The sequence below is a fragment of the Cotesia glomerata genome, linkage group LG8 (genome assembly GCF_020080835.1).
Source record: "Cotesia glomerata isolate CgM1 linkage group LG8, MPM_Cglom_v2.3, whole genome shotgun sequence".
Classification (NCBI taxonomy): Eukaryota; Metazoa; Arthropoda; class Insecta; order Hymenoptera; family Braconidae; genus Cotesia; species Cotesia glomerata.
Genome location: NC_058165.1, coordinates 10,015,958 through 10,033,856, shown reverse-complemented (window position 1 = coordinate 10,033,856; position 17,899 = coordinate 10,015,958). Strand labels below are relative to the sequence as shown.

The 17,899-nt window shown below is 32.2% G+C and overlaps 1 protein-coding gene across 1 annotated transcript; it reads left to right on the top strand.

The window, feature by feature from the left end:
• Positions 1-1,447: 1,447 nt before the first annotated feature.
• LOC123270425 (7SK snRNA methylphosphate capping enzyme-like) lies at positions 1,448-8,028 on the top strand. The gene is made up of 4 exons (XM_044736457.1): positions 1,448-1,641; positions 3,341-4,951; positions 6,671-6,889; positions 6,971-8,028. The coding sequence occupies exons 2-4, from the start codon at positions 3,365-3,367 to the stop codon at positions 7,823-7,825; spliced, it is 2,661 nt and encodes an 886-aa protein (XP_044592392.1). The 5' UTR covers positions 1,448-1,641; positions 3,341-3,364; the 3' UTR covers positions 7,826-8,028.
• Positions 8,029-17,899: the final 9,871 nt, after the last annotated feature.

The following is a 17,899-nucleotide window of genomic DNA, read 5'->3' as shown; positions in this document are numbered from 1 at the left end:
AAAATTGCACTTAAAATTTTTCAAGTTTTTGACAAATAAAATTTTTTTTCTTCTTTTTTTGTAATAATTTTTTCAAAAAAAAAAAAAATTCTAAAAATTTTTAAATGTCGGTAAACTTAATTTTCATATGCTTTTCAGCTATAGTTATTTTATTATGATAAGTTTTTAAAGTAGTTCTAAATAGATTCGAATTTCGCGATAAACGCCATTTATTTATTTACTTATTTTATTTCGTATGTGTGAATGTGATTATAAGTCAAAACAATATATCACGCACCGAGAGAGGGACGTAGGACACCTGAGTCAAAGGCGAGATTTGGATATTCTACTTCTCTCGCTGGCGCGCATTCTATTTTTCATCATATTTGTAACCAAAAGTTTAAACTTGTGCTTTTGTTTTTGTGGGAAGGTTAGTGCAAATTTCAAACTGTTTATTTATTGTATATATTATTCCATAAGATAAAAGTCGCACTTTCTTTCCACAAAACAAAGGAGAAAGTCTAAATTTTCGGTGCAGATATGATGAAAATTATGTGACTAAGAAAAATTTTTTAATAGGTATATCTTTATTTAAAGGAATTTTTTATAGTTAAATTTGGTATCATCAAAAAAGTCTTAACAAGAATTTGTGCTTTTTCATGATTTTATACATTTTTTCAACGATTTTCTCAAAAAATAAATTATTATCACCAAAACTGTGACAGACTTTTTTATTGGACAAAATAACTAAATATGTAAATCGTATTCATTTTTTTTTTAATCAATCAAGTATTAGTTCATGCGACCATATATAAATAGAAAATAGAAAACAATTATTAGAAAAAAATTGTCTAAAAATTCTACACGTAGAAATTTTTTTAATCTATTAACACAATTTTCAAAAATTATGACATTAAAGTTAGCAGTCACTTAACCATTTTTTAATTTTTTTTGACAAACAAATTCATTCCAAAAAATTATTTAAAAAAAAATTGCATTTTCAATTTTATAAAATTTCTAAATATTAATTTTTTCTCATTTTTTTGGCATAATTTATTTGATAAAAAAATTCTCAAAATTATCAAATATCTGCTAAATTAAATTGCATTTAAAAATTATTTTTTTGAAACTAATTAGTTTTTTAAACAAAACCAAAAAACTATTAAGTATCTGCGGAATTAAGTATATATCATAAAACGATACATAATAATCATACATAACTATAGAAAATTTTTTGTCCGTGCAGATAAATTATCATTTTAAAAAATTACCCATAATTAAAAAAATTTTCTTGATATAATTTGTTCTTCTAAAAAATTAATGCGATCTTGACTAATTTCCGCTGTATCTATAAATATTATCTAAGTAATAAAAAATAAATAATTTGATTGACCGAAATAAAGCGGGAATCCGAATATTTACGAAAATACCCGAATAATTTAGTCTCGAGCGCACGAGCGCTACCCACATGGAAAATGGTGGTGAAAGAGCAGGCCAGTGAATATTATATCTCAAGCAACTATTCGCCATCGTTGATGGTCGTACATCGTGTCGTTAAAACTCTCAGTGTCGCATATTAACCTGTAATGCCGTATTATTGTGCTTAATGGAACCATTGAGGGCAGCAATATTGATCTGAATTCGACCTACAATAAATTAAAGGTATGTAATTTACAAAAATACTAACATAAAGTTATTAAATAAGGAATAATAGATTTAGACATTACTTACAATCCGCTTTCTGACTGTGTAAACTACTTACTGCGCATGTGCTGACGCGGGAACGATAAATTTTTACATAAATTCACGTCTTCGTCAACATCAATGTTATTCATCAACACATCACACTACTAAACTCTCTCACTTGTATTATTTTATTGTAATTTATCGCCTATTACTACTTAACTATCATTTTTAATTTACTATTCGTTTTATATTTTATATTTTATATTATTATCGTTATTGTTATTATTTTTATATCACAAATTATATCATTTAAAAAATTTTTATCCCAATCATTAACTTTTTTTTTCTTTTCAGGTATATTTTTAGTTTTCATTTTTTTATTCATTCCGTTTAGTAATTAAATTTTTACAATTTAAAAAATTTTTTAGTTTTGCAAGTCAAAAATTTTTTTTTTATTTTTAATAATTATTTCATATCATTTTTAGTTATTAATTAATCAGAAAAAAATGTAAAAATTTATTTTAAATTCAAAAAGAATAACATTTTTTATAATAATATCTTGAATTACAAAAACATTAACAACAATTTTTTTTTAATTTTGATAAATCACACTAGAATTTTTCAAATTTTCGCTTAAAAAATTTTTTTTGTTTAAATTTGTAATTCCTGAATCATTTTTCAATAGAATACAATTTTTTTGATGTACAGATATTCTTTGTTTTCACTTGAGTTTTAATTAGCTGAAATTAAAATATTTTATGTAGAAATTAATAAATTTGAAAATTATAAGGAGTCAAAATTAAATTTTATATTTCTGATAAAAAAATATTACTGCTTAACAGCCGAGACCAGTGATTGCAGTTTCAATCGGCTTAGTGAAACGAATGGAAATTTTGAAAAAACGTTCTTAGAGATAATAGATAATTTAATAAACTATTTCACCACAAAGCGTTTTTTTTTTTTCAAAAATTTCATTTGTTTCGTGAAACCAATCGAAACTGCAATCGCTCTGCTGTTGGGAGTGCGACAGAGATAGTTCCGTTAAACTCTGTGAGAGCAAAGCGAGAAAAAGATGGTCTCGCCTGTTAAAGAGAGTAACAATAAAATGATGTAAAATCTAGTTTATAGATTTTTTCAAGTTGAATTTTTTTTAACAAATAACTTAATTTATCACTCCAATAAAGGCCAAAAATATATCATTAAAAAAAATAATTTAAAAGTTTTCTTATCTTTAGTATATTAATTATCATTGAAATAAGTAAAAAATAAATAAAAAGCTAAATAATAATTGGGGTTTTTTTTTTTTTTTGATTAAATTTTTTTTGTTTCTTAAATTTTAACTATTACTATGCCTTAGAGCAAAAAGTTATTTGCATATTTATTCGTCTTTTTAATTTCAATGTAATTTTATCTGAATATTTACTTAAAATAATAATAAAGCCATTAAGAAAAAAAAATTCAATTTTCGTTTAACAATGGCGTAATCAAATATTTGATACTTAATTAAAAATTAGGAATTTAATTACTACAAATAATCGAATAAGTTGATTTAATTAAGAACTAATTACCTTGTAATAATTGGTAACTATAACTTAAGGTTCAATACCGAAACTTCCCAAGTAAAATAATAAAACACGTATATAGGAACTAACTTTTTATCTTTTTTCTATTCCAGATAAACAAAAAGCAATAAAAAAAAATGTCGTCGGCTCAAGTAGATCGCACATCAAAAGTCGGTCATGTGGGGAAAAAAGAAAATGAAAAAACTCGTAAAATGTTTAATCAATCGCGTCACTTTAAATTTAACCGTAAACGATCACAAAGTTTCACCGGCGGAAATACAAATAAATTTTTTCCGCCGTACAAGAGGCGAAAAAAAGATGGGGGAATAATCCCTCCAACAAAATTTTTACTCGGTGGTAATATTTGTGATCCATTAAATTTAAACAGTATGCAAGATGAAGAAATAAATCGTGCTATGAATGCTGTTACGCCTAAATCAAGTCCATTACCAACACCAAAACACCGTAAGGGAACAATCGAAGTAATAATACCCCCGAATATAAATGACCCGCTCAATTTAAGCAACTGCAATGACGACGAGTATGAAAAGCAATTGATATCACCAACAAAGAAGTTTTCAAAGCGGCGCAATAGAAAACGCAAGCGCGCTTCATCGGGATCTGGAAAAGAAGATGTAAGTCACAGCGGCAGCGAAACAACGGAGCTAAAATCTGATGAGCTCACTCTGCTCAAATCATCAAACCCAAAAGCCACTGTAACAATATCTTCTTCGTCATCAGAAGCGTCTACGGAGTCAACGACGCCAGTAATAACTCCAACTTCCACTGAAGCACCAACAGCAGCTATGGTGACCTTAGATATGTCATTGACTTCAGTAGTTCCAGATGAAGAGTCCACTGAAATCATAACGGCGGAAATGGTATTTGCAGAACCAGCAGTACCAACTTTGTCGCTTGCAGCTTCATTACCAGCATTACCTGTCGCTGCGATCACAGTGCCCTCGCAGCCATCTAAGGAAGACAAGGTATTACAATTACAGGAAGCTAACGAGCTTGCAATCAATCAGCAGACGCAGCAGCTCAAGGACAACAAAGAATCTAAAGAAACAAGCGTTGAAACCCAAAGTCCCCAGAAAGACAAGAACAAATTGCGACTAAAGGGATTGGACATGGAACCCAAAGACAAGCGGCTGCGCAAGGTGGACATCAAAGATAAAATAGTCAGCCCGGTAATTCCCCAACCCGGTGCTTGGAAGATAAGGCCGGCTCACAGACCTAACCAGGACAAAAAAAAGAAAGGACAAGATGGATTAGTAATTCCCAAATTTAAGCCGAAAAATGCGCGCTATCAGTTCGGTAATTATGATCGCTATTATGGATATCGCAATTTCAATATGGAAATAGATCCTCGGCTGACGGTCTTTGCACAACGCAGAGAACTCTTTTATAATAAAGATATTCTTGATATCGGGTGTAATATTGGACATATCACCTTGTCAGTAGCACGACATTTAGCAGCACGCAGTGTTACGGGGATTGATATTGATCGTAAGCTGATTGGGATCGCCAGAAGTAATATCAAACATTATGTCAACTGTGCTAGATCACCGGCTGGTAATGATGATGAAGCTGGTACTAGCAATGATTGTGATTCTAGTTTCTTTCCGATGTCCATGCCCATCACTTATGGTCCTATTGATGTACCAGGTTTCACCAAGAAAAACAAGGATAAAGGCTTTCCTTATAATGTTACATTTGTACAAGTGAGTTCTTTAAATTTTATTCCACGCCTCATAATGCGAAAAATATTTTTATTAAATTAAGAACTGATAGTCACCGGATTTTTGTTTTTTTATTATTTCACTTCACAATTAATTTACGATAATAATCATGAAAGTTTTTTAAAGTAAAATTTTCGATTTGTATTAAAGCTTTTAATGTTAACAAAAGTTTTATGTCAAGAAAAACGATTTAGATAAGAAATTTCAATATTGTTATTTTTTATCAGATTTTCAAAAAAAAATTTTTTTTTGAAGAATTGACAGGGGCATTCCATGCGAAATGGGGAAAATGACTAAAATTTATCTAATTCATTCTAATTTAGTCTTAATTTATTATTAAAAGTTTATATTTTACTAATTTGTAAAGAAAATTTTTTTTAATCAATAAGAAAATCGATTTTTCTCTCCTAGTAACTTTTCAGCCGTACTAACTTGTATCAGGGTCAAATGTTGTTTTAACAGTTTTAAGAACAAATTCATTTTATGTTTATTATTAACTAACATATTTATTATTATAGTTTTAAGAACAAATTTTCTTATGTTCGTTATTAATTAACCCCTAAGTTTATCAAGATCCTGTTGTCAGCATGTTAAATCCTTTATTTGTGTTTTTTAATTATACTAAATAATTTATAGTTAAATATATAAACAATAATGTTTCTAAGGTTGAAATAATATAAAAGTCTTTTTAATAAACAACTTTTGTACACATTTTGCACTTGTCCCACCAGTCACAAATGCCGGTCCAACTAGTCACAATAAAAAAAATTCTTTTAATTGTTTCTACGTAGGTAATCAGTCTAATTCTTCATAATATTGAATGTTTGTAGGATCAATTTTGTATTGAGAGGGAAGTATTTTTTAACAGTTTAGTGGTCGAACTAAAATTGGATTTTAAGTATACCGCGGTAAGAGAGAAGGATTTTTCGATGCCCCACCAGTCACACTCAGTCAAATGATAATTACGAGAAACTTAATAAGTAATGGAGGTTTTTGATAAAGGGATGTTGTTAATTAGTTATTCTTCTATATTATAAGATAAATTTTACTATAATATAAGTTTCAGTCACATAATTGTAGCTTATAATTGGTGGAATTCCAGAGTCAAATGTCCCACCAGTCACTATGGAATGTCCCTGACATTTATCGTGCAATTATACATATTGAATGAAAAAAAAATGATTCAATATTATTTGATCTTCCTATTTGACATGTTAATCAATAAAAATATTAATGAAAATTTACTTCTATCGAGATTTTTAATTTTTTAGAGCAAGAGAGAAATTTTCTCAAGACAAGAAAATTTACTTCTATCAAGAACTAAATTTTTTGGAGCAAGAGGCTAAATTTTCTCAAAACAAAAAGATTTTCTTGACTAAAATAAATTTTGTTGGAATAAGTGAAATTTCTTGTGTCAAAAAAAAATTTTTTTTTCGCTTAGGAAAATAATTAGGAAGAAAAATATTTTTTTGGCTCAAGTGAACCTTTTTTTCTGTGTGAGTTTAATCACAGTTTTATAAATTTGATATTGAAAAAAGAACATTCGATAATTTTTTTGTTTTTAAGGAACCAGTTTGTGAAGAATTTATAAAAAAAACTTCTAATTTTTTTATTAAGATAAAACTGATCAATATTTACTTGAAGAAAATAAAAAAAAAAAAAAATGAACTCAATTTAATAATGATCTTTTTTTTTGTTTAGGGTAACTATGTACTCGAAGATGATTCTCTATTAAAGTCCGAACAACCACAATTCGATACAATTCTCTGTCTGTCAATCACCAAATGGATTCATTTAAATCACGGTGACGCTGGATTGAAACTGGCATTCAAGCGTATGCACGCACAGTTGCGTCCCGGTGGGGTTCTAGTATTAGAGGCGCAAGGTTGGCCAAGTTATGGGAAGAAGAAAGGATTGACCGTAAGTATTATTAATTTCATTTACTCACCGTAGTCATCTAATAAAAACTTTAAATAAAATAATTTTTTTTTCTTTCTTTAGGAACGAACTTATAGAAATTATCACAGCATAGAATTCTTCCCTCAAAAATTCACCCAATATTTGATATCGCCCGAAGTAGGATTCACTCAGTGCGAAGTAGTCTCAATTCCCCCGCACCCATCAAAAGGGTTCCAGCGACCAATACAACTATTCAAAAAAGCCGGAACAAGTCCCCCGTCACGTCCAATTTCAGCAGCACCATCACCGTCGAAGATGACGCGTTTCGTAGCCCGAGCGCAAGAGAAGAAAGATTCCGAGATGCGCGCATTTGAGCGTGATTTATTTCCAATACACAAGAGCCCAGTTAATAAACAAAGTGGAAATTTGTCAAATTTGAGTCAACGCAGCAGCGAATCAATGAGTAGTCATTACGAACAATTGGAAAATGTTTACGCGCCGAGTTCAACGCCTTGTTACGACACACCCAGTCACAATGAAAACAGTCTATCGGCATTTGAACCTGAAAAGATGTGCTATGTTGATGTCTCGATAAACCCCAGCAACAAAACAGATGACGGTTTAATTGTCCAACCACAAACTCCCGCCACCACTAGCACTGATTGTGATGACGCTACTAGGCATGTTGAAATCATCAAATTTAATGACGTAGACACGAGAACTGACAATGAGCGTAAAAGAAAAACCAATGAAATTAACTATCAGTCGGATATTAAGAAAAAAAAAGCAAATGATGATAGTGATAATGATGATGATGAAGAAGAAAGACAGATGGATGTCATACCAAAGCAAATTTTAAAAAAAGTAAATGACTACGTCCAAGTTATTCAAGATTTAGAAACTCAGAGACCACCTAAGGATTCTAATATCTCTGATTCAGTTGCAAATAATACATAAATTTAGTTATTGCTATTCATGATAAACAAGGTGCTTATTTAAGTTTTTTTTTTCGTCTATGTTTTACAGTCTTTCTTACAGAGAAAAACATTTTTTAAGCAGTGATATTTAAGGAGCTTAAATTTGAAAGGTGATTATTTCAGAAATTATAGAATTTTTAAATCTTGATCAAATCAGAATTTTTTAGTGAATTTCAAATGATAACGGTAAATTTTTTGATTAATATTTATGAAATATAGTTTTCATTGTTGAATTTAATTATTAAATTATTCATTTCAAAACAGATGTTAATATACGCCCTTATGGTTCTGCAGAACGAAAAAGCGTATAAAAAAATTTTTTTGCTCCAATCAATGTAAAAAATGTTGAAAGCACGAACATCTATGGAAAAAACGAAAAAAAAATTTTTTTTGTTATACGCCCTTATGGTTTTAAGAAAAAATTTTTCTAAAGTCATAAGGGCGTATGTTTTTTCGATTTATTATCAATTATAGGTCAGAGTAAAAAAAAAAAAAAAGTTGCAAAGGCAATAGAAATTATCACTCCACAACTTAATTTATATCAACAAATATTTATTTAAGTAAAAAAACGAATGAAAAATGAAGAAAAAATAAATTCATCAGGGTATTAGTTCTATGCCATCCGTATCGTTAGGACCATCTGTACCTAAGATTATAAAAAAAGTAAATTTTTCAATTTTTTTCAGAATAGTACTTGATAATAATAAAAATATTTATAACAACGTGAGAACAAGCGGTATGTCTTCAAGTTAATAAATTTAGCCTCAATTTAATAACTAAATTCAACAATGAAAACTATATTTCATAAATATTAATCAAAACATTTACCGTTATCATTTGAAATTCACTAAAAAATTCTGAATTGATCAAGATTTAAAAATTCTATAATTTCTGAAATAATCACCTTTCAAATTTCAGCTCCTCATTTTTGTAATTAAAATTTCTTAACTCGTAGATAAAATTTTCAATTGTTAATTTTGTATAGTCAATTTTTTTTATACAGTCATAATTTTATAAAATTGTAAAGATGGATGAATAATTATTTTAAGTGTCTCTATTACACAGATAATAAATAAGGTAAAAGACCCAGTTACGGACACCGGCCTAGTTGTTTGACACTTGCAATTTTATTCCAATTAAGAAAATAAAATGTTCTCAAAAAACCAATTATTTAAAAATTTATAATTTACAAATAGTATTTATTAATTTGCTGGAGTTGACTGTTTTTTTTTTTTTTTTAATTAAAATAAAATTGCAAGTGTCAATAATTGGGTCTTTTACTTTATTATGAAAATAACGATATTCATTCGATAAAATAATTAAATATCACTACTTGAAGCAAGTTTATTCTTTGTTGCGGAACATGCAGCTAGTCGAAATTTTTTTTTAATTCTCGCATGTTCATAACATGTGTAAACGTAACAAAACAAGGTTACATAATTTATAAAATCGTATTCCTAATTTATGTATTATTATTGGTCATCACGCTTAACTTTAATGTAATTTAATTAAGTTAACTCTATTACGAAATAGTATTTTTTATTTTGTTCAAATTCCAATTGAGATTAACTCAACTATTAATCAATTTAATGATATTTTACAAGCGTTTAATAAATTATTTTTTTTTTTTTTTTTTAAGGCAGTACTTAGATTTACAATACTTCCGAAAAATAGAGTGCCTGTATAATAAAAAACAATATTGTTCAAATCAGTGCGTGAATTAAAAAAAGGAAAGGAGTTTTTTATTTTAATTTTTTTTTTTAATTTATTTAATTCCTTTTTTTAAATGCAAATCAATGTACAGTTCAACTTGATTGATTGATTAATTTATGAAAAGACTGATTTTCGGCTTTAGAAATTAACAAATGCGAAAAATTGAAATAATTAATTAATAAGAAATTGAATATTAAATCGTTGAACGTACAGTGAACAATATTAAGTAATGTTGAGCGTTACGATATAATTAATTAATAATAAAATAATTACGATAATTTGTAAACATTAATGAAAATTTACACCGGAAATAATGAAATAATTATAAATAAATTGTAAGTAAATTTTCATTGACGAAACGTTCATGTGAGTCATTTTATGTAAAAACAAAATAATCATAATAAATAGTAATTAATTTTAATAAACTTGTAAATCGATAATGTAAGTCGTAAATGTTTATTTTTAGTGTAATATAAGTTTCCGTATATTGCGTCACTGATTGATATTATTTTATACGAGTTACATATACTTATTTTTGAATGATTTGCAAATGTCATTTCAGAATTTATATTTTACTAAAAGTATTAAATTATTATAAAGGAATAGGTATTTTTAATAGACATTGAATTAAAAAAATTTTTTAATGATTTTATTTATTTACTATTTTGTAAAGTAAATTAAAGTATTGTTTAATTGATACGTAGTTGTATTCAGCTATGTTAGAAATTATCGAATGATTTATTTTTTTAATTAGTCTGATATTTTGAAGTTTTTTAAAAAAATTATAAACAAGCAATTTATCAATTTAAATTATTACCTGACTATAAAAAAAAAAATTAACTTGATTGTAAAAACATTGTTAAAAAACAAGTTTTAATGTCTATTTTTAATTTTAAATTTTTCTTTTAAATTAAACCGTGTGAATATTTTATGTTTGATTGAATATTTTTTTTTCTGAAGAAAATTTTAAAAATTTCGAGGAAAAATTTTTTGTTAAACCTTTCTCAAAAATTTTTAAAATGACGTCAAATTTAATACTCATTTTAATTAAAAATCACAAAACTTTGATTTTTAAAATTTGGTTTTACAGAAAAATATTTTGATTTTTTTCTTTAGAATTTTTAAAGTTTGTTTGAAATTATTTATTTATTTTTTTTTTTTTGGTTGCGAAAAACAAATTATTTTAACTCGAAATTAAAGTTCAATGGTTGGGGTTTAGTTTTTAAGAACAGAGAATTTGTTAATTTATTTCCATTAATGTCTATCAAATTGAGATAATCAAATAAAAATGTAACTTATAGAATGAAAGAAATGTGTATGCATGTGTAATAATGCTTTGTAAATCAATTGTAATGAATTAATGAGTATATTGTGTTATGCGGTATTTCTTCTCTAAAAATTTATCTTTCTCAGTAAAATCTTCCGATTTCAAGCATATATCACAAACATTGTAAAGAAATAATTATAAGTGATGACGTCCCGCTCGATTCCGTGTAAAAATTGAAAAAAAAAATTGCCTTGGAAATTTGCCTATACATAATAATTAAATTTTTAATAACTAAAGTCGTTCATTGGTGTCGCATAATGTAATAATTAATTTATTAAATAATAATAAATTGATAAGAAAATTTTTACTTGATAACTAACAATAATTAAGCACAAATCGAACTTGGGCGCAATCACTCAAGTGACTGCTTCAAATAATATATTTATTATCTGTATATCTATTTGAGGTGCATACTGAAATAGTACATAATAATAATTGTATAAATCGCGAAGAAATATAGAATTTAGTGAAGAATAATAATAAAATCTTTAAGATTAAATTACTAGTCGTTTTCATTTTTATTTTTCAACAAAATATATACTAACCTTTCTCCCTCTTCCCTCTTTATAAATCTAATGTAACAAAATTAACTGCATTAGAGCTTTTTTGTTGACATAGAAAATTATTTGTCGCATAACTGCATGACAGTTTCATTATTTACACAAAAATATATTCTATTATTTATTGAAAAATGAAAAGGATTACTATAATTTTGCTGCAATAAAGAAAGAAATAATAATTACTTATACCTAGTTATTATCACTTATAACTTATAACTTAAAAAAAGTAAATAAGTTTGTGCTGAAGTGAGAATTATAATTCAATATGACAGACCTGCAAGTTGAGATTATAAACTTCCTGCTAAAAAAATCGAAGTTTTTCGAAAATCGGAAAGTTATTAGTTTTACCCCGTTTTGCAAAAATCGAGCTTTCATTAGATATCCACGTTTTAAGTTCACAGGAAGTTTCCCTGACTACCCCCACGATGTTATCACTATGTCTGTGTGTGTATGTGTTCCCTCAAACTTAGATTTCCTGTGAATTTGAACCGATAGATTTCGAGAAATCTCAAAAAAACTAAGAAAAAACTTTTTTTCAAATGTTTTTTTGGAATAACTTTTAAACCTCTATCGATCAACTTCAAAAACTAATCAGCTTTGAACCTTAAAAAACCACGTCAATCACTGCTAATCCAGTCAAAATCGGTTGATTCGTTCGAGAGATATCGTGAACGAAAAATTAAAAAATTAGGAAAACGGTTGACCTTAAAGGCCATCCCTGCAACTTCCCGCTAATTCCATACCTAGGCACTTAAAATTGCACTTATGATGTTTTTGAGCTCTTCGAGCTCAAAAATACAATTTAGGGGTATTTTTGAGCTCTCCGAGCTCAGAGAGATGGTTTTTCTATGCTATTAAGCTCTTCAAGCTCAAAAGTCTGATAGAAGTTTCATAGAACACTATTTTTTGAAGTTTCAAACCGCAATAACTTTTGAATGAATGAATCCACCGATTTTCACGCGAATGACGGCATTCGACGCAGTTTTTTCAGCCTCCTAAAGAAATTTTAAGTTTGAATTGATCTATCTAGGAATTTCGGAGTAATTTTGAAAAAACACTTTTTTCGGTTTTCTTTCGTTCACGATATCTCTTAAACGAACCAACCGATTTTGACCGGGTTAGCAGCGATCGACGTGGTTTTCAAATGTTAAAAGCTGATTAGTTTTCGGAATTACTTGGTACAGCCGTTTCAAAGTTATTCCGAAAAAACCACATTTAGAAAAATTTTTTTTTTATAGTTTTTTTGAGATTTCTTAAAATCTACCGATTCCAATGGGTTTAATTTGTATTTAAAATCTAGGTTTGGTCAAGCTTCTTCGAATGGTGCCAACCGCGATGAAATCGGTCAAACCGTTCAAAAGTTATAGGAGGTTCACACACACACACACACACACACACACACACACACACACACACACACACACACACACACACACTCGGGGCAGAAGAGATACTGCTACCGGGCGCGTCTCCCCGAGCGGATGGGAGAACGCTCGCTGTCCTTGGATGACACTTAATCTCTTAGTTGATGAGGTACAGCGGGTAGGAGCCAAGCAAAATAACCAAACAAAATACGCTCCCGTGGACAAAACTCCCCTTTAATGGGTTGGTCGCACTAACTGACCTAACAAGACGATCGTTCTCTGCTGTGACCCACTGGGAGTGACCGGAACCTGTATCGTAGTTTCCGACGATGCAGGCCACGGCTGATGTGAGCTTGCTCTACCGAGGTGTAAGTTGCAGCAGTGGATCAGGAGCCAGCCACTTCGGGCCTTGATCAGGAAGTACGCAGTGAGTGTTAGAGATCGGAATCTTCACCGCTCCGAGCGAGTCTAGTCCGTCTGTGTATTCCGGGACTGGCTAAGTGTCGGCTAGGCCTCAGGGAACTGGGGTAGGAGTACTATCTCCGAGGGTACACCCGTTCCTAGTTATGGCAACCCGCTCCACTCCGTACGATGCGCTGGTAAATTAAAAAGTATGAGTAATGCACAGGAAACAAACAAGAGTGAAAACAGGCCTCATGCCCAGCAAGACGCACTGCTACTTAGTGCAAAGATGAAGAGGACAGATGCGCTGGCACATCTGGAGAAGCTAGTCAGTGGACTGCAGGACTTTCTCCAAACCAAGCAAAATGTCCACAAGGAGATCAAGTCGAAGTCGACGAACATTTGCAGTGCCCTGAGAAGGTTCAAAAAACTGGACCAAGAATGGCAGGAGATCCAACAACAACACGGTAATATCGTGATGAAGACGAGTGTGACAGCGGTTTCACCAGCAAAAGCCGACACGTTTGTCGAGGAGATGGACACAGGTGGCGAGGGTGACGTCGAGTCAGTTGTCGAAGACGGAGAGGAAACTGGAACTGATATCAGGCCCGGGAAAAGGAAAGAACGAAATTCCCCAGACTCAATGACCAGCCGTACTAAGAAGAAGAAGGACCTTAAACCAAGTCCCCCGAAAAACGCGGTAACACAGAACGGCGGAAAAAAGGAGGTGAATGAATGGCAAAAAGTCCAGTCAAGGAAGTCCAAGAGAGAGCAAGCAGTAGAAAAGCTCCAGAAGCAACCGCCGAAGGAGTCCAGGCCAGAGCCTAATCGGAAAGAACCGCGCAAACGGATCAGGCCGGACGCACTGATCATCCGCCCCGCAGAGACGGCAAAGTATGCCGAAATTCTGAAGCAAATAAAGCAGGACGTCCCTGACGAACAGGTCCGTACTACAGTGGATAAGATCCAAAGAACTAGGACCGGGAGCTTGCTGATTACGCTTTCGAGGAAGAGCGCTGACCGAGGCCAAGCCTTACAGAAGACCATCGCGGACATCCTCCAAGAAGACGCGAAGGTAATCTGCAAAGGGCCACAGGAAGACGTCGAAATCCGAGATCTTGACGGTACCACAACCAAGGAGGATATTCAGGCTGCCTTGCAAACGGAAATCGGAGAAACCTGCGAGATACCACTGCGAGATAGGGACAATTAAGATTCATAAGGCCTACAGAGGTACTCAGACAGCTGTTGTGACACTACCAGCAGCTGCAGCGCGGAAGATATTGACAGGAAGCGGTAAAGTCCGGATCGGCTGGGCCAACTGCCGAATCAGAGCTACGAGGAGACCAATCCAATGTTTCAAGTGCTGGCACTTTGGACATCTTGGATCCCAGTGCAAGAGCAATGTGGATCGGTTTAAGCTATGTATTAGGTGCGGACAAGAGGGACACAAGATTGCTGAATGCAAAAACCCAGCGAAATGTGTATTATGCGCGGATCAAAGTGCGGAGAACTCGGCTCATCATGCCGGCGCATCCAGGTGCCCAGTATTTAAAGAGGCACTCCAGAAGATAACAAACAAACAGACATGAAGATATTGCAGCTAAACCTAAACCATTGCGAAGCTGCACATGATCTGCTTATGCAAACAGCAAGAGAACTAGAGTTAGACTTAGTAATGATAGCAGAGCCATACAGATATCTGAATACCCAGCCTTGGGAATCTGACAGCACCACCAAGGCTGTCATCTGGTCTTGTGGTAAGCATCCCTTCCAGAGTGTAGTTAACAATGATAATGCCGGCTTTGTAGCAGCAACAGTTAACGGCATCCATTTCTACAGCTGTTATGCACCACCTAGCCTATCCATTGTTGAATTCACTGAATTCTTGGACAAACTGACCGAGGACGCCAAGCAGCATTATCCGGTCGCGATTGCCGGTGACTTCAACTCCTGGGCAGTAGACTGGGGCAGCAAGCAGACAAATGCACGAGGAAAAGCACTCCTAGAAGCTTTCTCTACACTAGATGTAGTCCAGCTCAACAGTGGTGATACGCCAACCTATACTAAAGGAGAAGCAAGCTCTATCGTAGATCTCACTTTCGTCAGCAGCAGCCTCATCAGTGGGAAATACGACTGGAAGGTGATGGATATCTACACAGCCAGTGACCACAAGGCAATTCTCTGGGAAATATCACATGACCGGAATACAAGAAGACCAATCAAGTCATTCAATACCATTGGATGGAAAGTGAAGCCTTTTGACACAAACACATTGGTAATAGCCCTTAATAGTGAACCGATTACTACTGGATCCGCAGAAGAAATGACCAAGGACCTGATGAAAAGAGTTGTCCAGGCCTGTGACGCCAGTATGGTCCGGAAACACAGCATAAGCCAACGCCCGGCAGTGCACTGGTGGAATGACCACATCAGTGTTCTTCGGAAAGAGTGTCTAAAGAAAAGAAGAATATCCCAGCGTGGCTATCGACGACCTAACTCTGCGGAGCTGGTCGCAGAATACAAAAAAGCCCGTCGATCATTGAACAAAGCCATCAAGGATAGTAAGAGACAATGCTGGAAAGAGCTCATCAACGAGGTGGATAAAGACGTGTGGGGTAGGCCTTATAAGGTGGTTATGACCCACCTAAAAAAACAACAAATGCCATCACCTACGTGTCCTCAACTTCTCCAGAAAATCGTCACTGCACTATTCCCACAGCAACGCAACTTCGATTACCAGTTGGCGCCAGGCGAACTGGATGACACTCCACCTGTCACTGAAGAAGAACTGCTGGAGGCCTGTAACCGTGTAGGGAATAATAAAGCGCCGGGATTGGACGGAATCCCTAATATAGCCTTGAAAACCATCATAAAGGCAGCTCCAACATTATTCCTAGACGTTTATAATTCATGCCTTAAGGAGGGGACTTTCCCGCATAAGTGGAAACAGCAACGATTGGTACTGTTACCTAAAGGGAAGAAACCACCGGATGAACCGTCATCTTACCGCCCACTTTGCATGCTAGATACAGCGGGTAAGATATTTGAACGCATAATTCAAGACGTTTTTTAAGACGTTCCGTTTGAATGTTCCAGGGCTCTGTCGCTGTTAGCTCATCTTAAAATAGTCTCTAAATTTTTTTTTAAGATTTTTTTAAGACTAATTTAAGATCATTTTAAGACAATTTAAAGACGATTCTTAATAATTTTCTGAAGCTGTCATTGTGATACCATCTTAAAATAGCCTGGAAACTTTTTAATAATTTTTTTAAGACTATTTTAAGATTTTTTAAAGAATATTTAAAGACGCTTCATAATTATGTTCCGGAGCTCTGTCGCTGTGAGCTCATCTTAAAATAATCTCTAAAAATTTTTTTTAGACTTCTTTAAGATCATTTTAAGACTATTTAATGACGCTCTATAATAATTTTCCGGAGCTGTCGCTGTGATAATGTCTTGAAATAGTCGAAAATTTTTTGATGATTTTTTTAAGACTATTTAAAGATTTTAGTCTTAAAATAATTTTTAAATAGTCTTAAAAAAATCTTAAAAAAAACATTAAAAAATTTTCAGGCTATTTTAAAATGATATTACAATACAGCTCCGGAAAATGATTATGGAGCGTCTTTAAATTGTCTTAAAATGATCTTAAATTAGTCTTAAAAAAATCTTGCTGTTGGAAATTTATAAAAATGACAAGCACTTTTTCTACCTGTATTCTTACAACTAACAACACAACAACTTTTGTGACTCATTTTATGTTATGTTATTTAAATAAATTTTAAATAACAATTCACTTGTATATTTAGCTAACTCGAAACATAAAAACAGCCCCCCGTAGTATCGGATATAGCCACGGGTAGCGCTGACGGTAAATCAGTTTCTCCCCACCATGGCTTCGCACTGAGCGAATAGGTATCCGAGCTCAGTGTAGCGAGAAAGATGGCTTAACACCGGATCGAGTGGGAGAGAATCGCACCAGCGCAGCCAGATCGTAGGATTTTTTTACCCCCACTTTGTGGTATCTTCCCGTTTAAGCCCATTGAAAACGGCTCAAAGTGGGGGTAAAAAAATCCTACGATCTGGCTGCACTGAATCGCACAGTCGATTGCGCATGGCGACGCGTCGCCACACCGTACACACTACTGCATATAGACTGTATATATATACCATTTATCCAAAAAAATAAACTTGATTAAAAAAAAAAAAAAAAAAAATTTAATTAAGAATACAATTCTTAAGAGTTGGACCGATTTAAAAAACAAGCAAAAAAATTCTTAAGATTTTTAAGTAAAATTAACTTTTATAAATAGTAATTTTTGTATTTTTAATATTTGTCTGAATTATTTGAATATGGTCTGAAACTTTAAAATTATTTTTTTGATTTAGGAGTTTTTTTTTTTTAATTATTATATAGTCATATTAATTTTTTTACCCGAGCTCTCTTTATTAACTAACATAACTTATCTTTCAATGAGTTATTTTTAATATATTTCTGATTTTTCTCAATTGTATTAATTTTATTGCTGATCTGACCCGAGTCGAAATTTAAAGCCGAAATAGAGCTTCCTAGTCCGGAATAGAACCCATTTAGAGCCCAGTAGTCCGAATAGCACCGACATTGGACCCACAGGTCCGACTTTTAAATCGAGAGGTCCGATTTTGAGCCTCGAGGTCCTCTCTAG

Excerpts from the sequence above, each read along its gene's own strand:
- LOC123270425 (XM_044736457.1), top strand. The coding sequence starts at position 3,365 with ATGTCGTCGGCTCAAGTAGATCGCACATCAAAAGTCGGTCATGTGGGG. Across the intron at positions 4,952-6,670 it reads ATAATGTTACATTTGTACAA|GGTAACTATGTACTCGAAGA; the intron begins GTGAGTTCTTTA and ends TTTTTTGTTTAG. Across the intron at positions 6,890-6,970 it reads GGAAGAAGAAAGGATTGACC|GAACGAACTTATAGAAATTA; the intron begins GTAAGTATTATT and ends TTCTTTCTTTAG.